Source organism: Anolis sagrei, chromosome 5 (genome assembly GCF_037176765.1).
Source record: "Anolis sagrei isolate rAnoSag1 chromosome 5, rAnoSag1.mat, whole genome shotgun sequence".
In the NCBI taxonomy this organism is placed as follows: domain Eukaryota; kingdom Metazoa; phylum Chordata; class Lepidosauria; order Squamata; family Dactyloidae; genus Anolis; species Anolis sagrei.
Window position 1 is genome coordinate 72,612,164 of NC_090025.1, and position 24,462 is coordinate 72,636,625.

The window sequence follows — 24,462 nt, forward strand, 5'->3', positions numbered from 1 at the left end:
TGCTTTGACACAGGGGTGGGCACCTTATGACCTTTATATTTCCATCTTCCTTCACTTTTGGGTAGGCTAGATAGACTAGAATGTCTGTTTCCTCAGCAACATCTGGAGGGCAGGGGCGGCTCAACCCATTATGCAAAGTAAGCATTTGCAGTATAGTTGATTTTGCCCAGGGGCACTCTTGAGGCACTCTTGAGGGAAAATAGACCTTGACATGTGTGAGTTGTAGTTACTGGGATGTATAGTTCACCTACAATCAAAGAGCATTCTGAACTCCACCAGTGATGGAATTGAACCAAATATGGCACACAGAACTCCCACGACGAACAGAAAATATATATCAGTTAGGGCTGGTCAATTCGTTTTGTTAATTCGTAATTCGTTAAAAAATTCGTTATTTTTTGAATTACGAAACGATTACAAAACTTTTTTTTAACCTGGAAGTGTTTTTAAATATCGAAACGGCAGGCGCCAAAAAATTTTGTATTTCCGTCCATTTCGGAAATACGTAAGATGGCCGCCTGCCGATGCTTGCTGAGAGGGGCGAGCGAGAGGGGCGAGCGAGCGGCGAGCGAGAGGGGCAGAAGCACTCTCTCCTGACATTTCACCCACACCTGCCTGAATGTTGCAATTGGCCAGCTTGCTTAGCATTGCCTTGACTATTAATAATAATAGCGAGCGGCGAGCGAGAGGGGCGGAAGCACTCTCTCCTGACATTTCACCCACATCTATGGCAGGCATCCTCAGAGGTTGTGAGGTCTGTTGGAAACTAGGCAAGTGGGGTTGATCTGTGGAATAATGTTCAGGGTGGGAGGAAGAACTCTTGTCTGCTGGAGCGAGAGGGGCGGAAGCACTCTCTCCTGACATTTCACCCACACCTGCCTGAATGTTGCAATTGGCCAGCTTGCTTAGCATTGCCTATTAATAATAATAGCGAGCGGCGAGCGAGAGGGGCGAGCGAGCGGCGAGCGAGAGGGGGCGAGCGAGCGGCGAGTGAGAGGGGCGGAAGCACTCTCTCCTGACATTTCACCCACACCTGCCTGAATGTTGCAATTGGCCAGCTTGCTTAGCATTGCCTATTAATAATAATAGCGAGCGGCGAGCGAGAGGGGCGAGCGAGCGGCGAGCGAGAGGGGGCGAGCGAGCGGCGAGCGAGAGGGGCGGAAGCACTCTCTCCTGACATTTCACCCACATCTATGGCAGGCATCCTCAGAGGTTGTGAGGTCTGTTGGAAACTAGGCAAGTGGGGTTGATATATCTGTGGAATAATGTTCAGGGTGGGAGGAAGAACTCTTGTCTGCTGGAGCGAGAGGGGCGAGCGAGCGGCGAGCGAGAGGGGCGAGCGAGCGGCGAGCGAGAGGGCCCGCCAGAGTGAGTGCCTGCCTTCCCTCCTTAATAATAATTAATAATAATTAATCCCTATTCTACTAAATTAATAATTAAATTTAAAAAATATTTTAAAAATATTGGGGAAAAAAGGGCACCATCTTTACAAAATGTTTTGTAAATATTTACGAAATGTCGTAAATACCGAAACTTTTTTTTGGGAAAGTTTTGTAATTATTTTAAATATCGAAACAAAAAAAAACCCCAATTACAAATCGATTTTAGAAACAAATTTTTGCGTTGTTACCCAGGCCTAATATCAGTGATTGGTTGGGGGGGGATACTGTTTGCTTACCATTGAAAATTACCTAGGGCTGCCTCTGCTGGAAAGTCACACATTGACCATCTCAGTTCATGCAGTACAGATCCTATTTTCAGATCCTATTCAGGTGCAAAACATTTCATTACAAAGGGGAGGGATATTTCCAGGAAAAGGAATATGGATATTTAGATTCTGTCAACAGCCAGTCAGCTTTTCCCTAAGCTGCCTTACACAAGTTATCCTATAAGTAAATCCATGGTATAGCAAAAACTTTTATCAGTAAGATTCCTTTTCCTTAGTGATCATATTGTATTATAACATTATTTGTTCTTCTTGTTGCTGTTAATATCTTCAGCTTTTCCTTAGGATAAAAGTTCTTGTTAAAAGAGAAGCCTTTTTCAGACTTAGAAGAAAGAAAATGGCCACCAGGTGCCAGACTGTCTTTTCCAAGAGCTATGACTAAAGTGGAAGCTTTTCTTGGTTTCTGTACTTTTTTAAAAAGAAAAACATGCCTTACATGCTCAGAAAACCATGAATAACATTGTGACTTACCACTGCATCACACGGTCTTTGCAAGCATTGTAGGACACTAGCAGCATACTTCATCCATGGAGCCCCTACGCTGCCCATCATACAACACACTTTCACTTCTGGTGGGACTCCATAGATGAATTGTGGTGTAACCTTCCTACAACACTTCACCTGTGTTCTGTAGGAAGCCACAGGGATGGTGTAGGAGGAAGCTTCATGGTGATGCTTCCCCATGTGTGATGAGGAAGCATCGCTCCAGGTGAGGTGGAGTGTGGAGCAACGTGATAGCCTCGCTGCCCCGTGGATTCACCATGGATGCTGACAAATCCTCCTGCTGCTCCTCATCAATGTGATGAGGTTCTTTGGTTCAATTCACTCTAAATCTGTACTCATCCATTGAATTGATCTGCTAGCAGAATATGAGCACAGTACCAATGTTTTCCTCAGTGCCTGATACCTAGAATCATGCTATCAATGATACCAGAAGCATATGACCATAGTCACCAACAGCCATGAGTTGGCCAAGCCCTTTGAAAATGGTCCAAGTTGACATTTCTCATTGCATCTTGTGGTACTTCTCTACCCACAAACAGTGAATTTATTATGGTAGTGAATCTCATTAAGAGATATTTCCCATTAAAGTTACATTTGCATGGAATATAAATTAGTACATTTACATGAACAATAACTACATTAGAAATAGGTAAATTCAATTAAGCAGTTATACTTTCCTTTAAAAAAAAGATGGTGCTAAATCCAGGTAATATGGCACCTCATGGGCAGAAAGACAATGTGGAGGAGATAGTGAAGGTAAGAACTGCACATAGTTACAGCTCTGTTTTGAGTTTATTTCATTGAATGCTGCCATCTACTGCTTGTATCAAGAAAAGCTATAACATAAAAAAGACAAAGAGATGAGCTCTGTTAGAAATATCATTTTAAACCCTATTCCAATTTACTTCTAAATTAGTCACCTCCATTGCACCATCTCAAGGATTTTTACCCAGAAGTAAGCTTGTTACATTCTGTCAGGTATCTACATAGGACTGAAACCTTACAATATAGTCTTGTAATGTCTTCTCAACAGTACATCCAACTGAGACCAATGATAGTATTCCCAGGAAGATATGTTTGGAATTAGTTCAAAAATAAGAACTCCTAATTGGCTCCATCTAGCCAGAGGTATCTCTAATTTAAATATAATTGACTGGATATTTGTTTCATGTTTTAAAAAATAATACTTCTAAAGCAAAGTTATACTTTCCATAATTCAGAAATTGCTTTATCACCTTTGAATGGCCTCAGGAATAGAATACGTAGTATCACAATATCACAATAGTACGTTGGATAAATAAATTTCCCTCAAAGCAATTATGGACACATATACAGATGTGTTACATATGGCCAAACATCAAATAAAATAAGCCATTAATTTTTATTTAACAAATAAAGATTTAGAGAACTTTTTGTTTTGAATTAGGGTTGTCCCCTCACAAGGAACAGGTGATGGGAGTTTTGGCCTTTGAATTTCTATAGATAGTTTGGCTAAAAAAACTCAAAGAAGAGAAAAGAGTTTGGCATGGTCTCAGACCTTGGAGTTGTCTATGGACAACGCCAGGTCTTCGACTTAGAAATGGAGATGACCACCACCACCACCCCACAACCACAGTCGGACATGACTAGACTTAATGTCAAGTGGAAACCCTTACCTTTACCATTACTTCAGCAGTTTTGTTTTTCAAAGCTGAGCATGGATAGTCTGTATTTCATTTAAGCATCTAGAATTTTAAAACAACAAGGTATATTAATGGCTCTGAATCCATGGGGCAACTTTAATATCATGGTAGCTGCTATGTGGAAGTAATTGAGGCTGCAGAATTAACCAATGAATCACCATGTAAAACACAGCTGATCACATTTTTTTTGTCTGCCGGCATTGTCTGTGCAATGCAATGCTGTAATCCTGTCTGGGTTTAATGGGAATTTTCCCTGGAATGTGTTTCTAGGGATGGAAAGAAATTTTAAAAAAATTTGAATGAGTGACAAGAAAAATGAGGAAAATACTAGAGGAATGAAAATCTTCACTGTTTGAGACTTATCCTTCATGGAAGCTACAGGAGCGAGGGGGTACATAGAAAATTGCATTTTTATGTGTAAAAAATGCATTTTATGCACACAAAATGCATTTTGGAACCAAGTATGTCTAAACTTTGAAATTAACAGTTTGTGGCAGGGAGTGGGGACTGTCTGCTGGTGAGTAGAAAAATGCTTTCTTGCCTGGAAGAGCAAATTTTGCAATGATATATCTCAGCAAAAATTCATTCAGAAAATATTTGCCTTTCACTTCCTCTGAGGCTGGGAGAATATTACTTGCCAAAGGTCACCCAGTAGGTTTCCATGGGCTGAATCTACTGGGTGACCTTTGGCAAGTCACACTCCCAGTGTTCTAGTCCAACCTCCAAACCACTAAATTCCACTAGCTCTCAATAAATTCAACTTGTAAAACTTTGGGGGAAGTCTTTGCAGAGATAGGAATTCTTTACCAATGGCAAGCAATCAAAATCATCAAAGTGTCCAGCTACAGGAAAATAGCTGGAATAGTCTCTGCTGATTCCCATCCCCTAATGGAATAGAAATTGCTGTGTTGAGAGGGTTGTGTCACTTAAAGGGCAGGTTTGTAGGTAGGGAGAAGTACTGAGGAATACAGCGATGGAGACAGAGCTACCTGTCAGACATGCATCTCCCAGAGCAAAATCTCAACCTTAATAAAAAGAGAGGATAAAAGATCCAGAAGACCTCAAGTAACGTAGGTACCAAGACCATTTTGATAAATTTCAGGTGTTACATGTATGCTAAAATAATATTCTAATATCTATTATCATTCACATTGACCTCCACAAATGTTTACTCCCCATGGTGTGCATGTGATCTCCAACAGCCTGTGTGATGTTAAGATTAAAGGCTAACACTGGACAGAGGAAGATCCTGGTTCTAGTCCCCACAAATGACCTCATCAGATCGGCTACTTGACCCATCGTAAGCTGCTTGTTCTCTGATGGAGCCCATAATATGATGCACGTGTACTTCTGACTGGGCTCCACCCAGAAAGAGGAGAACAAGCCTTACTAGGAATGGGGGAAACCAGGTGGTGGCACTTCCCCCGTGGGATAGGGGTCACAGTAAGTCATGTGATGTGGGGCATGGAGCAATGGGTTCCCCACACACCCTGCCAGGAGCCCATGAATTTGTCACAATGCATGACAAATCCATGGGCCTTTGTGATAAGGTCGTAATTTTTGGAGTTCACTGAACAGCTTTGGCCCACTCTCTCTCAGTCAGTTTTCAGGAAATGGCCCATAATCTGCGCTTTGAGCTCACCAAAAGAATTCCAGCATATAAACAATATTAACAAGTAAATGAAATAAGTAATTTACTTGTTTATCCTTTTTTACTATGTGGCCAAATACAATAATGTGCATTACATCCCCTCCTTTAGTGGATTTCCCCTTTCCTTTAACCCATACATATAGCTTGAGTCTGGCAATTCATTCACTGAATACATTGTTCCATTTAGTCAAATATCTTTTTATTGTCAAGAAATCCTTCAATGATATGGGCTTTCAGGAGGGAATAGAAAAGTTTGGTAATTCTTGGAACTTTTCTAGGCTCAGACATTATAGTAATAAGCAACATCAGGAAACTCTATCAATAATGGAAATAACTATATTTCAAAAAGGAAATACTTTATTTCACAGATTTATGGGATTTTTATGGATTTCTGTAGGTTATTAGAGATTACTTACTTAGGCAATGAGATTACTTACTTAGGCGATCCCTCATTATCTGAGTAGGATTGTCTTCCAAGATCGGTGTACTGGCGGTGGGTACATAGGTGACTGTGAAGCCCTATTCTTGATCTGCATGTTTTCCCGCAGTGAGGGCATTGGTTTCCAGGTAGAAGGCGGTCCCGGTCAGGGTTAGCTTGATACGCCTTCCTCTTGGCACGTTTCTATCTTTTGCCTTCCATTCATGCCTCTTCAAATTCTACAGCACTGCTGGTCACAGCTGACTTCCAGCTGGAGCGCTCAAGGGCCAGGGCTTCCCAGTTCTCAGTGTCTATGCCAGAGTTTTTAAGGTTGGCTTTGAGCCCATCTTTAAATCTCTTTTCCTGCCAACCAACATTCCATTTTCCGTTCTTGAGTTCGAAGTACAACAACTGCTTTGGGAGACGGTGGTCGGGCATCCAGACAACGTGGCCAGTCCAGAGGAGTTGATGGTGGAGGACCATCACTTCAGTGCTGGAGGTATTTGCTTCTTCCAGCATACTGACATTTGTCCGCTTGTCTTCCCAAAAGATTTGCAGGATTTTTCGGAGGCAACACTGATGGATACGCACATGAGATACGCAAGTTGAAAAAGGTGTTGATTTTTAAAATTCTTCTCCAAAAGATATGCTGCAAGTATATTCAGTGCTGTAAAAACATGCATGCCAGGAATCCACAGTATAACAGTCTGATGTGTGGTGACAATGTTGTATATTTCTCTTCCTATTGTTGGGTTCAATTTCTAATTCTAGGTCTTGATGTTAGACAGTCCTGGGCACAATTATTTACATTTATGATAAATTAGGTGACCTCCACATAGTTATAAACCATTCAATCCATGTGTTCTGTCTGTAAACAAAGAGCACTAAATTTCCCTGTTCTTCTTCATCTTATGTTTTCATATCTGCTTAATCACAAGCCAACATAAATTGATTGAAGTCAAAGTTGCATGAATAAAAATTGTTTTCCAGAGAGATATAACATCGAACGGGTAGCATCTTTATTAAAAACAGCAAATCCTAAATATTATTATTTGAACAACACTATGGTGACCTTGTGTACCAAGTTACATGGTTCAATCCAATATTTAAAAACATTCAGTATTAGAAATACTATCCAACTAAAGTACAATTCAAAGTAAGAAGCCCAAATTAACCCAAACTTGCACTTGGACAATTAACCAAGCAGGAGGATACATTAGCATTTGCTGATATTTTTAAGTCTGTGACATATTTTGGTGGTGCTTCTGCGGTATCATAAAAGTAGACTCTCTCACTCTCTCACTCACTCTCACTCTCTCTGTATATATGTATGTATATGTGTATACACACAAACACTTATACAAAGAGAGAGAGAGAGAGCTAAGAAGAGTTAACTTTCTAACAATTTTAAATCTCATTCCAAGCTGTTCTTCAGCTGTGCCAGAGAATCAAAGTTGGCTCACTGTGCATCCTTGCCACACACAGGCCGGCACATTTTTTTCCTTTCTAATGCAAGTTCATTTTTTACTGCCAACTATAAGTGAGGTTCAACATGGTGAAATTTTGGCATTGCAAAAATAGTGCGATTTTAACTGCTGTAAGGATTTCAGAACCAAATGAAAGGGATCATTTTTTATAAAATGGGTGGAATTGTTCTAGAAATTCCAGGTCTGATGAACCAGAAATTTATGAGTAGATAAATATCTAGTAAACCTTCAACCTCCCCTACCCTGCCTTCCCTACCCTTCAGGCCTCCATCAGCAGAGCTGACCCCTGTATACTAGGTCCCATCATCCATTCATGCATATAGGCCTCTTACATTGAGATGATATCCCTGCATGTGTTCTCTTTGCTCCCAGAAATGGATTGTTATGATTGTTTCTCTGTGCCAGAGAATCAAACTGCATTGTTTGCATATACGTTTTCTGGTATTTTCCTCCTTTTTTTCTTTCTGTGCTATCACTAAAGGAGTCCTGACTGATATGAAGTGTGAAGTGAAGCAGCCAGACAGACTTTGTTGCCTGGAAGAAGACTCCAGGGATGCACTTGCAACCATGTCAAGTTGAGATTATCATTGCTTCCGTACAAGACGGCAGGGCTGCCAGCTCCATAAGGAAGCACCTGAACTTTTGCTCCCTATTTAGTCTAGGTAGCTTAACGTATTCCAGTCCTTCCTTGTGCCTCAATGAATATTCCTGCCTAGATCTGCTTCCCAGTTGTGTTGGAAAATGTCCCTGGACACCTTTCAAATATTTGTGAAATGTATAGCTCTTCTTTCCTACCAGCCTCATTTGAAGCAACACATTTTTTCTGGCAGACAAAGTAAAGCATAACTCTTTTATTTAGGGGCATCCCGCACAACCTTATTCTTCTTAGCTATTATCACTTTGCATTTGCACCCTATCCTTTGAACCTCACTTTCTCAGTTACATCCATGTGCTGTTCAATAACAGACAGGAAAGCTGTGAATTGAACTGAACAAACTACACACACACACATACACACAATTGTGTTAGTTTATTTACTTGCATGCTTATACGAGGGTTGAATTAAAAGTAAGGCCTCCACTTTCATAACTTCTCAACAGATGCCAGTACTGGTATGCGGCAGGTACTGGCTTGTTCAATAGACTTCCCTCTACAGTTCCATTTTGGTGGGAAGCCTTAGCATTGAACAGTTGTGTTGTTAAAGTGGTCAGTCAATCCGATTTAAAGGGAGATGAACACCACTCCCCACAGTCAGACATGATTAGACTTAATGTCAAGGGGAAACCTTTACTTTACCTCAACAGTTCTGTTTTTCAAAGCTGAGTGTGGATAGTCTGTATTTCATTTAAGTATCTGGAACTTGAATCCATGGGGCAACTTTAATATCATGGTAGCTACTATATGGAAGTAATTGATGCTGCAGAATTAACTGATAAATCACCATGTAAAACACAGCTATTCACAATTTTTTTTGTCTGCCGGCACTTCACATTGTCTGTGCAATGTGGTGCTGTAATCCTGTCTGGGTTTAATGGGAATTTTCCCTGGCATGTGTTTCTAGGGATGGAAAGAAATTTAAATATTATTTGAATAAGTGACAAAAATTGAGGAAAATACTATAGGAATGAAAATGTTCACTGTTTGAGACTTTTCCTTCATGGAAAATACAGAGACTGGGGGGGGGGGGTGCGTAGAAAATTGCATTTTATGTGTAAAAATTGCATTTTATGCACACAAAATGCATTTTTGTACCAAGTATGTCTAAACTTTGAAATTATCAGTTTTTGGCAGGGAGGGGGGACTGTCTGCTGGTGAGTAGAAAAATGCTTTAGATCCACTATTATCATTACTTATCTATAGCTGAAAGTGAACCTACTCTTATTTGAACCACAGTGGCCTGTTTTTTGTTTTGTGATTGCACTAGAGATAAAAAGATTAATCAACCTTATTCCAAAAAAAATGCTCAATAAACCCTTCCACTCACCATCTGCAAATGTGCAGAATAAGATCCAAATGATTCTTGAAAAGTTTCTCAGAAGAGCCAAAAATGGCCAAAATTACTTTTTTTTTTTTTGCTTCATTTAAGAGTGAGATTAGCCAAGACTAGTGTCTGGCATTCAGCACAGCAGTTACAGATTCATAAACTAAGCTAGAGAGAAGGAAGCGTATAGATCTGTCTTTGTGTATGTTTTTATGTGTCTCATTTCTGTTTTGATATTTTTAATAGTTGTTTACTTGTAGTATTGTAGTATGTAGTTGTGTGGTTTTTGGTTTTATATATCTTAAGAAATCAAATTGTTTTATCTTTTTTTTAAAATAAAAAATGCTTTAAAAAAGATTTATAACCTAAATTTACAGATTCTTTCTGTATTTAGCTAGCTATGAATTGATGACTATGGCACTATTACCACAATAGATGCCCCTGGGGGAGATGGAGCAGGGTATAAATAAAGTTTTATTATATTATTATTATTATTAAACTCTAGGGAGGCACTCTGAGCAATGTAGATCTTCTATAGGGATTGACGGGAAACCAAACGACATTTGGAATGCTCTGCGTTCCCCAGTTCTCTGTGTCCCCTAAAACCATTACATAAGAAAGTCTTTGCCTAAGGAAATTATTCTCATGTGTGCATCTATAGCAGAAGTCAAATATATGTAACAGATTCCAACTATACAGTGTTGTTGTTCATTCATTCAGTCATTTCCGATTCTTCGTGACTTCATGGACCAGCCCACCCCAGAGCTCCCTGTCGGCCGTCCCCTCTCCCAGCTCCTTCAGAGTCAAGCCAGTCACCTCAAGGATGCCATCCATCCATCTTGCACTTGGTTGGCCCCTCTTCCTTTTTCCTTCCATTTTCCCCAGCATCATTGTCTTCTCTAAGCTTTCTGGTCTCCTCATGATGTGGCCAAAGTACTTCAACTTTGTCTCTAGTATCCTTCCCTCCAATGAGCAGTCAGGCTTTATTTCCTGAAGTACGGACTGGTTGGATCTTCTGGTGGTCCAAGGCACTCTCAGAACTTTCCTCCAGCACTACAGTTCAAAAGCATCTATCTTCCTTCACTCAGCCTTCCCTATGGTCCAGCTCTCACATCCATAGCTGACTATGGGGAATGCCATTGCTTTAACTATGCGGATCTTTGTTGCCAGTGTGATGTCTCTACTCTTCACTATTTTATCGAGATTGGACATTGCTCTCCTCCCAAGAATTAAGCATCTCCTGATTTCCTGGCTGCAGTCTGCGTCTGCAGTAATCTTTGCACCTAGAAATACAAAGTCTGTCACTGCCTCCATGTTTTCTCCCTTTATTTCTCAGTTGTCAATCATTCTTGTTACCATAATCTTGGTTTTTTTTTTTTTTTGCGCTTTCTTCTTTTACCTTGATTAGAAGGCTCCTCAGCTCCTCCTCACTTTTGGCCTTCAAAGTGGTGTCATCTGCATATCTGATGTTGTCAATGTTTCTTCCAGCAATATTCACCCCAGCCTTGCATTTGTCAAGTCCTGTACATCGCAAAATGTGTTCTGCATGCTAGTTGAATAGGTTGGGTGAGAGTATACAACCTTGCCATATCGCTTTCCCAATCTTGAACCAGTATCTGATCCTAATTTTCAGAACTGAAGCAATCTAATTATGCTTCTTTCTCCACTTCTGAAGTCTCCACTGTTTTGTGATTCACTGCCAGCAAAAAATAAAACAACATAAATCCCTTTTTAGTGGAGAGAAGAACTGTCACACATTTGCATTCCCCACTGTCTAATAATATTATCAGGTGGTTAGACCATGAAATTCCATAGGATTGCTTTCCAAAATGACAGGTGGCTCCTTTGCTCTCAAAAAATATTCTCGCACCGACTCATGTGGAATATAAGACTATTTTACAAAGTACAAGAGGAATTCTTTCATAATTACCTTTGGTTTCTTTATGCACTTGATCCCACGTTCCCACAGACGCCATAAGAGCTGTTAAATTATTTTCATATTGTTTTTGCTGCATGTCTTGTGGTTTGAAGCCTGCTAACTAGCAATCATGCTGTTTTGTATTCTTTTCTCATAGTCTCGGTGGGGAAATTAAAACAAAGCAAAGCTTAATGCCGGTTCCACCAGACAGTACAGTAATGGGAAGGTCTCAAGTAAACTCCTCAACCCACCTGCATACTTTTGTAGTCCCAGTGAAGTCAATACGGGATTTATGGGATGTAACCTAACACTACAAGGCAATAGCAGAACAGTCTGAGAAAAGTCTTGCTGAGAGGATGCCGGATGTTTCCCAGCATAACACTACATATGCCTTGGAAACTCTCTGGTGATATACATCTCTTTGCACACATCTGAATAGTGTGTAATTAGAAAACAGAAAGGGGGAGTTCTCTTTAAATCAAACATACATTTTTGGCATCCTTTGTTGGAGGGATTTGATTTGTTTTTTTATAATCCAGCTATGGCCAGATGAAACCTGTCCCTTTTTGTCTATGAATCCTTTCACTTCTTCCAACTTTGGGATCACAAATTTTGGGAACGTTTATTTTAAAAATCTAACTCTATAATTATTATAACCACTTTGTCTACGGGCTCCACATGGGCACTGTCTGTCCATTAACAGAGAGCTACCCTAAACTTCTTTCTAACCTAGAATCTTAGAGTTGGAATTGTTGACATGGGCCACCCTATCCAATACCCTGCCATACAGAAGAGGCACAATCAAAACACTCCCAACAGATGGCCATCCAGCCTCTGTTTAAAAGCTTCCAAAGAAGGAGCTTCCACTTCACTCTGAGGCAGAGAGTTCCAGTGTTGAACAGCTCTTACAATCAGGATGTTTTTCCTAATGTTCAGGTGGAATCTCCTTTCCTGTAATTTGCTCTGAGTCCTAGTTTCCAGGGCAGCGGAAAACAAGCCTGCTCCCTCTTCTTTTGACATTCTTTCACATATTTATACATGGCTATCATGTCTCCTCTCAAGCTTCTCAATCTACTCAACCTCTCGGATCCCCTCTCTAGACACACTACATTGCTGTCCTACCAGTGTTTTTAAATTTTTTAATCCATTCAAATCGGCCTGCCCAATCTGATCAATTTCTTTGTTTTAAATGTGTGATTTCATATTGTTGATGCATCTAAAATGGATTTGTATTTTATTTTATTTTATTTTGCTGTGTTCTGTTGTATATTGTTTACTGTATTGCAGGGCTTGGCCCCATGTAAGCCACCCTGAGTCCCCTTGGGGAGATGGTGGTGGGGTATAAATAAAGTTTATTATTATTATTACTATTCTGCAGACTAAACAAACACAGCTTTTAAAGCTGCTTCTCATGGGGCATGGTCTCCAGACCTTTGATCATTTTAGTTGCCCTCCTCTAGACCCCTTTGAACTTGTCGATATCTCTTTTAAACTATGGTGTCTAGGCTTAGACACACTATTCCAGGTATGGTCTGGCCAAAGCAGAATAGAGAGGCACTATTTTTTCCCTTTATCTAGACCAGTCGTTCTCAACCTGTGGGTCCGCAGGTGTTTTTGTTACAGTAAGTTGTAACAGGATCAAGTGTGTGTGTGTGTGTTAAAGAAAACCTTATACTGCTGGTCATTATGTGAAGCTGCTAATGTAGGTCAGCAAGTAAGTTTGTACAACACGTGGTGGGGTATAACTGTATGTGTATTAGAATACAGTTTAGCTTTGCTCTGAAAAGCCTACGCTCACCCTTTATGTTTTTATGCTCTAAGCTGTAATAGATTGAGCTCTGTGGAGCTCAGGCATTTTGCTCAGCTATTTGTACTGCTCTCTCATTTGAATGAAGATGAAGAATCCTTATTCTGTATTACTTACAAGGACTATGTAAGTTTGTTGCACTGTTTGATTTTGTATGCAACACTGCAAATTCTGCTGACAAGAGTAAAGTTTTCTGTTCTGTTCTCTCTTGCCTGTGTGCAATGTTATTGTGTCTTCTGCATTGGACCTGAATGAAATCCGCTTATTCGCAACAGTTTTGGTCTATAACTCCCAGAAATCCCCGCCAGTTTATCAGCTGTTAGGAGGCCAAATAATTTGGGGGCCCACAGGTTGAGAACTACTGCTCCTGACACAGTGCTCCATTTTAAAAAAATCCCATTGGCTTTTTTTACCTCCTGCATCACATAGTCGCTCATATTCAACTTGTGGTCTACTAAGTAATAAGGAATGTTAACAACGTTAGTGCATTTCCCCATCGCAGCAGAAGGGTTCCACCTTGGTAGGATGATGAATGAGTTCTAGGTCTTGCTTCAGCATTTAAAGGCATTTTTCAAGGTACTGAGCCACCTACCCCAAATAGGTTCATTAACTGGATATCTCCCTTAAAGCTATGTAAAAGCTAGACCTATTTTATTATTCCACCAACATAGGATAAGTCCCAACTGCACACATACACAGAGTAGAGAAAGAATCTGAAAATGTGCAAGTTAGCAATTGATGAGTGTATGCATGTAAAGGTTGCTAACCCAAAAGCATAACTAGAACCAGATCCATGAGTTTAACTTGTTTAGAACCCCAATAAAACAAATAAACATGAGAAGAGCTTCTATTTGACCATGTTTTTCCATGTGACAAGGACAGGAATAAAAGAATTGAGTCCAAAACAAACAGGACACTGCAGGTGAGACTTGCAACTCTTTAAAAGTCTACGTGCATCACACCCACTGTTAGGAGGTGTCATTCAAAAAAGTAACTATTCAGAGCTCTGAGATACTGTTCCTTGAAACTAAATTGATCTAACCTAGGGTTCATCCTGCTGTATTTCTTTTTTTCCAGAGAGACTAAAGTACTAAAATTTAAGAAGAGGGTTAAGATCTGACATGTTTCACTTCCAAATAGATTATCCTCTAGAGACCTAATGGTTTTTATCCATCAGTAGAAGTTATGCTGGGGTTCGTTTGTTAAACAGCAGCACTGCCATCACCCTCCCCCCTTTTTACAAGTCATTTGTTTAGCTAATGTTTATCTTACAAAACCTTTTACAATCACAAGTACATCAATAAAATCTGGCAAAGTTAATTACTAGTGAACTAAAATCTTAAAGGCTGTTAATTAAATTCTCATGTTCTCTTCTTATTTTGGCAACTGTGAATACGTACATTTTTACAAATATGATTTGCTTCAAAGGTCTTAAATTTTTATTACAAAACCTCAGGAGGACTGACATGACTCTAGTGATTTGAGCCATTGCCTTTTGAATGAATATCTGCCTTGAGACCTGAAATGGCCATTCAATTTTATTAAAATATATGCATTATTCGTCATGTCGTTGAATTACATCTACTATGTCTTTAATATTAGTACTGTGGAAGAGGGGGATATGATGACTCAGAAATAACACATGCATAATCCTTCTTTTTATTAGACAGCTATGTTAATGTACATCCTACACAGTGCAGTACTCAAATATGACTACAACTTTTTTGGCCGATTCTCAGGAATATGGCCAGAATTTACTTTTCCAAATTTGGTATATTATCTGAGCCTGTTCCTAAGAAATACAGCCATAACTATCATAGTGCATGCTCTAGAGCAGAAGTTGGAGGCAGGACATTACTTTCCTAGAAATTCCCAGTCAGCATGGCTCAGTATAAAAAATTCTATAATAGATCCAGAATGTTAGAGCTTCATTGCTGAGTAGAATTGCCAGATCTCTGAGCCCTACGTCTCCAGTTTTCATGGGTCATCTTCATGTAGAAGACAAGGATGCAAATTCTTCAGTTGTAGGTCCCGAAAAACCAGGACCTGTATCAGTTTTTATTAGAAGCGTCCAAACACCACCTCCAAGAAGAAGGAGAAGGAGAAGGAGAAGTTTATATACCACCCTATCTCTCCAAAGAGCAGTTTGCATTGATTTGTAACAAGTCAAGGTTTTCTGGTTTGTTCTGAATTAATTTCATACCCCATCAGAACTGACCTTCCTGAAAGGCCCGGGACTAATGGGTTATTGAGCCAATGGAGATTCACTTCCTTGTAGTCCTGGGACTACCCAGGAGTGAGTCCCCATTGCCATCCTAAACCTTCTGGGCTCCTAAAACCCAAAGGTGCAGGATGGTGCCCACTTCCTCCCCCCAAGCCCCCAATTTAGACGATGGGAACAATACACAGATAAACTATATAAGAGAGTGCAAAGGGTAGGAAGAACCAAATGTAGATGATCCTCCAATTTTAAAAAATGAAGTCAAAGTCAATTGATGACAGTTAACACACACAACAGGAATGTTTCTTGAAGCAATAGAATCAGGAAATAAAGGCAAAAAAATTACAGAATTAATTATTCCATCTTCCCAACCCTGTTTCCCATGGAAATACAGCAGTAGCAACTTTGTTTTCTCCCAGCTAGAAGAATACGCTTTTAGGAGGAGTACTGGTAGGCTGTATATTGTGATGAGAGCATATAGTGCTTCAGAAGGGATTCCCTTTTATATAGATGGTACGAGAACAGTAAGATGTTCAGACTTGGATAAATGCCAGAGTCCCCCCAAGAGACAGGTCTGCTTGTATGAAAGCATGTTTTTTTAAAAAAATCAGACTGACTGAAACCATAGCTAGCAAGTTAGTTACCTGGTGCTGACACATCCCTCTCATTTCCAGCAATAAAGAGGAAATGGGAAGCAGCAGCTAATTTTGAAACACCAAAGGCTTTCCTGTCAACATCCAGGGAGAAGGAATACAGATGTGATTTTATGAAAAACAAGGACCTTGGTTATTATTTATTTGTGCTTTTTATTTGACAGCTTCCAATAGCAGAGTGGACTGCAAAGGCAGTTCCTCTCCAAATGCAGATACCTCCAGGTTTCTTTCCAGTTTTGTCAAATTGAAATCAAGCTAGATTTATTATGTTGTAAACCAGTAACAATTAGTGGGCACATCAAAAATGCCAAGAGCACAGCAGATATTGCTGGTTAATGTGGTATAATGGTTTGAACATTGGACTGCAATGCTAGACACCACTGTTCAAATCCCTGCTCTACCATGAAAGCCAACTGAGTGACTTTGAACAAGCAAAGCTCTCTAAGTCTTGAAGGAAAGTGAAAACAACCACCCTTTCAACAAATGTTGCCAAGAAATCTTGTGGCAGGTTCACCTTAGGCTCACCATTAGTTGCTGGCCCCAGCTATCTTTTCCTTGGTTATTTCTGTGCATCAAGAGCCCTTTAGAGCAAAAGTGTCCTTTGTTCCTAGAACACATTAGGAACGATGGCTTTACTTCCAATGATGTTGTTATAGCTTTTTTACTTTTTCTACTAATGAGGAAACTGCTAGTTCCAATTTGGTAATGCATTGGTAAATGTTCCAAAAACTGCTCATAACCAGCAATACTTTCTCTGTTCTTCAAAATGTTGTTTTGAGGGGTTGTGTGGGTATTTCAATTTCCTAGTTTTTATTGTCATCTATCTATCTATCATCTACCTACCTACTTATCTATCTATATCAGGAGTCCTGAAACTTTTTAAACAGAGGGCCAGGTCACAGTCGTTCAAACTGTTGGAGGGCCGGATTAAAATTTGAAAAAATTAACATGAATGAATTCCTATGCACACTGCACAAATCTTATTTGTAGTTCAAAAACCACTTAAACACAATACAATAATTAAAATGAAGAACAATTTTAACAAATATAAACTTATTAGTATTTCAATGGGAAGTGTGGGCCTGCTTTTGGTTGATGAGATAGGATTGTTGTTGTTGTTGTTTTTGTTGTTGTTGTTGTTGTTGTGTGCTTTCAAGTCGTTTCAGACTTAGGTTGACCCTGAGCGAGGGCCGGATAAATGACCTTTGGGGGCCGCATCTGGCCCCCAGGCCATAGTTTGAGGACCCCTGCCTTAGAGGGTTGTATCCGGCCCCCAGGTCATAGTTTGAGGACGCCTGTTCTAGAGGATGGGAGCAACCACTGAGAAGGTTCTCGTGTTCTCATCAACTGAGCCTGTGATAGAAGGAAAACTGGGAGAAAATCTTCCCCTGAAGAATTTAGGGCCCTGGGAGGTTTGTCTCAGGAAAATTTGTTTTTCATATAATCCAGACCTGTGTGGACTTTAGAGGTCATAATCAGCACTTTGAATTGTGCCCAGAAATGAGCTGGTTGCCAGGGTCACTGTTTCAAGAAGAGATCTATGTGCTCTCTATAACTCAGTGATGCTTTCAGTTTCCAGTGGTACTGAAAGTATGTTCCACAGGTATAGAAAGTCCAAGTAGGATGAAATCAAGGCTTGTGGCACTATAGTCAGATTTGACAAGGAACAGGCATCACTGGTGCACTAGGTTTAACTGTGCAAATGCCCCTCTATGCACTATTGAAAACTGGGCATCCAAGTTAGAAGTTGTCCGGGAAGTCATCCAATCTGTGTGCCGGCCTGAACCCACTAACCATGCCAAGATGTTCTGCTACTCCCCAAAATGAACCTCACTTTCTTTCAATCACAAGTAGTCACACGGGAAGTGCTACATTCTTCTGACTGCTTTCCAAGAGCCCTAAAGAGCACTCTGGAACACCTCCTAGAAGTGCAAAAAGGAATGTAAACAAGGTAGAACCAAGGTTACTTACCTTTTTTAATTCCTGCTGGTGCTTCCAAGAGGCTTCCAAGAGTGCTTTAGAGTTCTAGCAGAGGAACTAGAGAAGCACCCCACATCCTGAACAGATGTTAGGGGTTAGTTTTTTCCAGTGTGGCAGATGTGGTGCACAGGTGGAGATACAACTCAAGGGAGCTTATAATGTGTTTTTGACAAACAAGACATTAAACATGAGGAACACAATGTGTTATATCTCCCAATATGGAAAATGGTAAACAGGTAGCCAGCATTTCCCATAAAGAACAAAGTACAAACTCTAAATTTGATCATACAATTTGATCATGTGGAAGTTGTTAGTACAATTCTTTTGTTTCATCAGGTTTAAGAAGTTTGGAATAACACGGAGCTACATTGGACCCATCTGGCTAAGCAGGAAAATCCCATTCAATCGCTCTTTTGCCAAAAAAGAGTTAAATCACTTCCTGGGAATGCAATTAATTTATAACATATGGAAAACATTGAGGCAAGTCCACAGAGAATTCTCAGCTATTTTGTAGATGCAGAGATTTTTCATAAGTAATGTAAAGGCAGGTTGTCCTACACGGTTGATAGTTAAGAAAGTGTGTTAGAGCCCTTCCTCCACAAATCCTACATCATATGAAACTTGTCTGAAGAATAGATGTAAGAGTTCTCACTCTGTAATGTCTTAGAAATGAAAACAATATTCATTTTTGTGTTTTATTGCCATTCTGGGTTCTGAAAAAAAATTCAAAATACATTGCTTTTAGAAGAAGAAAAACGGAATGGCCATGTATAAATATGTGAGGGGAAGTCATCGGGGGAAGGGAGCAAGCTTGTTTTCTGCTGTCCTGGAGACTAGGACATAGAACAATGGCTTCAAACTACAGGAAAGGAGATTCCACCTGAACATTAGGAAGAACTTCCTGACTGTGAGAGCTGTTCACTAGCGGAACTTTCTGCCCTTGAGTGTGGTAAAGGCTACTTCTTTGGAGGCTTTTAAGCAGAGGCTGGATGGACATCTGTCAGGGGTGCTTTGAATGCGATTTTCCTGCTTCTTGGCAGGGGTTTGGACTGGATGTCCCACAAGGTTTCTTCCAACTCTATGATTCTATGAAATGGTGCTCCCTTTCACTGAATGTGCAAAAGCAAACTGGAATGGCAATCAGATCTTTTTTCAACATGGCAATGGGGAAGTATCATACACCACACATGAAATAGGGTTACCTTCAGGGGACTAGAGCAGGAGGCATTTCAGAGCTCTTTCCACCAATAATGTGCTGCTGTCCCACACAGTATTTGGCACCGAATGTAACAAACTCATTCTGCCTCATAGGAAGGCTGCCCCTAGTCAGCTCCTTGTTCAAAGCTTGCCAAAGCTTTACAAGGACCAAACTACATATGATGAAGGATTAAGGTTGCCATTTAGAGCATGCAATTGTTACAGTAAGTCATAGCAGGATCAAGTGTGTGTGTTAAAGAAAAACCTTATGATGTTAATTATTGTGTGCAGCTGGTAATGTAGGTCAGCCAGCATGTTTAGGTCACAGCCGGTGGGGTATAACTGTATGGATTTTAGAATACAGTTTGCAGAAGCAATATACTGTAATGCTGCTATGCTCTTTGCTATGGTGGAATAGCTATTTACTCAAGTTTTATGTTTTGCTCTCTCATTTGAATGAAGATGAAGAAGCCTTATACTGTGTTACTTACAAGGACTATGTAAGTTTGTTGCACTGTTTTGTATGCAATACTGCAAGTTTATGTTTTGCCTCTGCTGATAAGAGTAAAGTTTTTCTGTTTAGCGCTTCAAGACTTTAGGTATTACTATGAAGTTGCAGGTTTTAGCTGGCTAAAGGAGTGGGTTAGATTAGAAAATCGTGCTTTAATTAACTTAGAGGGATATCACTTAAGATTTGGATGGCATGCATAGTTATGGTACGAAAAAGATAAGGTCAAATATTTCAATAGACATACTATAAGAGCAATTTGGAAAAGATACAAGGTGAGGATGAACAAAAAAAACCTATGGCTGCGTCTTCTAGAAGCACTGTTAAATCCAGTATTTAATAAGGAAACAAGAACCTATAGGGAGTACAAAAGACCAATGCAAATGAAAAGGGAGAGAAGAGTTAGGAATAAATTATTGGTTTTGTTATTATCAGTTACATGATAAATTTATGAAAGATAATAAAGTAGGATTCCCCAAAAGAAAATAATAATTGGAGAATATTTTAGAGAAGGGAAATAAGGGATTAATTTCCAGACTATATAAATACATTTTAGAATATAATTTAGAATATAATTGAATAAAAACAGTGATAATCTCATGGGCTAAAGATTAAAGGAAAATACCGATTTGGAGAATTGGGAATATTTATGGAAAAGAGGATTAAAATTTTCAATAGCTGGATCCATTACTAAAAATATGTTTAACATGTTCTTTCAACTTGAGATGATAGCCAAAAACCCCATCGGGAGGAATCAGGATGCAAAATGCAGAAAAGTGCCTTCTTTCATGCCTGATGGACTTCTAGGCTGGTACAAATTATTTGGAAATAATAAAGAAACAAACAAAATGATTATTTAAAAGGTTAAGAAAACCCCAGAAATGTGTCTCTTAGGTTTATTTTGTGAAAGAATTAGTAATGATGTGGAAAATTGTCAATAAAGTTTTGTTGCTGCAATACTAAACATAGCAAAATCATAGAAAGGGGGGAAAGAGTTATTTATAAAGTACCGAAGAGGTAAATTATTAGATTATATTCAAATGGCAAAGCACTCCAATGGTATTTGAGGAGGAAATAACCAAAATGCTAGAAAATGGAGGCTTGCATTTGTATATTTAGAAAAGAAGACAAATGTAAACTTTAAAGTAGCCACAAGAGGTATTTATTAATACAAAGATAAGGGTCATTTTAATGAGATATTAGTTTCACACTGAGTGGTGCCGTAATAATAATAATAATAATAATACTTTATTTATATACCACTCCATCTCCCCGAGGGGACTCAAAGCGGTTCCCAAGCAACATCAAAAAACATAGAGTAAAAACAACATAACCATAAGATTAACAAACAAAATATAAGCATAAAAATTGTTGCCATAACACACATATATTTAAAGTAATCCTGCCTGTTCAAGGCAATTAAAAATTTAAAAGGCCGGGTCAAGTTTTGTGCAAGCCCAAAAATTCTAGGGGATTCAGGAATTAAGTGCAATGCTATGGTAGGCAACAATCATATTAGGTATGGGTCTGTGGCTATTCATTCCAGGGCCGATTGGAGGAAAGAATCTGGGTAACTGGTAGGAAGAATAAGGCCATATTAGACAATGTGTGGGGCTGAGTTAGAATTGGTCATTTTCAAAGGCTTGTTGAAACCACCAGGTCTTCAAGCTCTTACAAAAGGAGGAGAGGGATGGGGCCTGTCTTATTTCCCTTGGAAGGGCATTCCAGAGATTGGGGGGGGGGCACCACTGAGAAGGCCCTCTCTCTCATCCCCACCAACCGCACATGAGACGGTAGTGGGACCAAGAGGAGGGCCTCCCCAGAAGATCTTAGAGCTCGTGCCAGTTCATAAAAAAGATGCGATCGCGGAGATAGGCGGGGCCTGAACCATTTAGGGCTTTATAAGTCATGACCTGCACCTTGAATTTGGCTCGGCAACTTATTGGCAGCCATTGAACCTGTTTTAATAGGGGTGTTGTATGCCCCCTATAGTTTGCTCCAGTAAGGAGCCTGGCTGCCGCCTGCTGTACTAGTTCAAACTTCCAGGCCATCTTCAAGGGCAGCCCCACGTAGAGCGCATTGCAATAGTCCAGTTTGGATATAACCAAGGCATGGACCACCCTGAAGTCATGAGTGGTGGTTCACAGGTGGGGAAAAGGGTGGTGGGTTTTGTGGAATGAGGTATCTGTATTATGGGTATTTTGTTTTGGTTTTTTTTTTGTCTTTCTTTTGCATTCTGTATATCACCTATACACAATAAAAGTTACATTTGAAAATGTATCCTTGACTAATGCAAGCTTTTCATTCTTGCACTTGGTTTTAGTTCAATTTGCAATGCCATTTGGGCTCTAGAGTGTTTGTATAGCTTTTACTGCAAAGAGATCTTAGTGATGTTCAGACCCATTTTAAATGTCACAGTATAGATCGGATTTATTAAGGGTGTAGCTATAATAAGTAAAGATGGATTTTCATGGGGAAAAGGTATAGACACATGTCTGGCAGAGAAATGTGTGTGAAAGAATAGAAGTACATGCAAATCTATTTTCCAGTCTTAGGGGGGAGGGGGTTACGAAGTTACTATTTTAGATAAAAACACCCAAACCCCTTTTGCCTGTATGCTGAGTGATCATCACCAATGAGGAATGTGTGGAATTTTAGTCCCGAAACCCAACTGCATCCACTTTATGTCATAAATATCAGAATAGATCTTGAAAGAAAGACAAATGCCAGAGACAAATAAAAGGAAAAAAAAACCATTAACGTCCGTCTTAAAATTCTGAGTTTTAAAAATATGTTTTTCTTTACTTCTTTTTCAGGCAATACCTATTATCACAGAAAAGGAGAAGGCTGGTGAGTCAATGACATTGCACTCCTTGGTATTTCCTTTTTCTCTCTTGAACGACTTCTTATAGACTGTCAGCTTGTGGTTCCTAATAGAAAGGATGTTTCGGCAGAAGGTAGAAATTATAGACTAAAAAAAATGTGATAATTTAGGAATATTTTACCTACATAATAGCCCCATTGCAGAAAAAAGTCATAAGATCTTTGCAAAATGAACTGGATGAACAATGTTGTGAAACTTGATATGACAAATATGACATGATGGTAAATGGCTATGTGGTGAATCATTAAAAGAATAAAATGATAGATATCAGATACGAGGATCTTACTTTTTTGATGTAGATCTTTCAATTGCTTGCTCATTTTAGTGCTTTGGGAGAAAAATGCTTTATACCCATTTTTCAGGGTGGAGAGTGGCTTGATATTTTCAATCTGCATTCGTCATAAAGTTGTAAATTGTGTTATAGCGGCTTCAGGTTGTTGTAATATGTGCAAAACTCACTCATTGTATCAATGTACTGAATTTCAATGTATGTTTAAGCACAATGAACTTGGAACTTTCTTTTTTATTGACCAATATACAGTTTGGGTCCAGCCTATTTGAAGGATTGCCTTTTCCTATATTCAAGTTCTAAGATCTTTCAGAGATCCTTCTCTCTATCCCACTATCTTCTGAGACTTGTTTGAGCGAAACAAGGAAGGAAGCCTTCTCACTGACTGTTCAGGGAATTCCCTCCATATGAGGCTGGGATAGCTCCATCCTAGGTCTCCTTTCGCCAGCAAATAAGTGCATTCCATTTCCATTAGGCTTTTACAACCTCATCATCACATTATCTATGGGATTCACCATGAATTGTGGTGAATCCAGTGTGGGGTGTGGGGAACCCGTTGCCCCACACCCTGCATTGCCTTGCTTTTCCTTTACTTCATCCCCCGAGGGAAGCATCCACCATTGTTGGCTATGCAACATGGAAAGCCTCCCATGATGCCACCATGGTGGCATACGATGCATTCATTGTTCAGCTTTCCCCATTGTTGACTATGCAACATGGGAAACCTCCCATGTTGCACCATGGTGGTGTATAACATTCCTACTCTACTTGCACCCCCATCAGAAATAGTTTGATGTCATGGGAGTTGGTGGGCTCCATGGTGCAAGTAGGATGGTCAATTTAGCCTGTCTGATGAGATCCTTCCAAACTGACAATGATCTTGTAATGGCATGGTGTGCTGTCAATGTTACTTTTGTTGATCCACTCTTTAGACTGTTCTAAATTATACCCTGAACTGTGTGTATGCTCTGATCTTTTAATCACATGCTGTTTTTCCCCCTCTCAGTCAACCCAGTGCACTGGTTTTTCCCCCTCTCGGTTGACTTGGCACAGTTTTTCTTTTCCCTCATTTGACTCAGTGCTGTCTTGTATTCACCCTTGCATTTGCAAGCTAAAAGAAGATTGTGTTCTCCCTTTCAACCATTTCCACTTCAACCCATCAAACAAGTGAAAGATGCTTGTATTTTTTATTTTTAAAAAAGGTTTAACTGTACAGATTTCTAAATATTTTTTAAAAAATAATTTATTCATATTTTATATGGTTTTTGATATGTATTGCATTACATAATTTTAAGAAAATGTACAATATAAACGAATCAAATAATAATGTTATTAGTAAGAGAATTTTGGCCTAGTTTAATTGAACTTCAATGTGGAGGGGAAGTGGATCCATCCATTGCATCTGCTTGTTGCTACAGCTCTACATTTAGGCCTTCTTGAGACACTCGTGTTAATAATAATAATAATAATAATAATAATAATAATAATAATAACACTTTATTTGTACCCCGCAACCATCTCCCCAAGAGACTTGGTGCGGCTTACATGAGGCCGAG

General features: G+C 39.5%; 1 protein-coding gene across 2 annotated transcripts in view; it reads left to right on the forward strand.

The window, feature by feature from the left end:
* The window catches only part of DLC1 (DLC1 Rho GTPase activating protein), a 316,025-nt gene that overhangs the window by 81,279 nt on the left and 210,284 nt on the right, over positions 1-24,462 (forward strand). For both annotated transcript variants that reach the window (XM_060778552.2, XM_060778551.2), the window contains exon 5: positions 22,550-22,583. In XM_060778552.2, the coding sequence (XP_060634535.2) occupies positions 22,550-22,583 (34 nt within the window). The remainder of the gene's footprint in view (positions 1-22,549; positions 22,584-24,462) is intronic.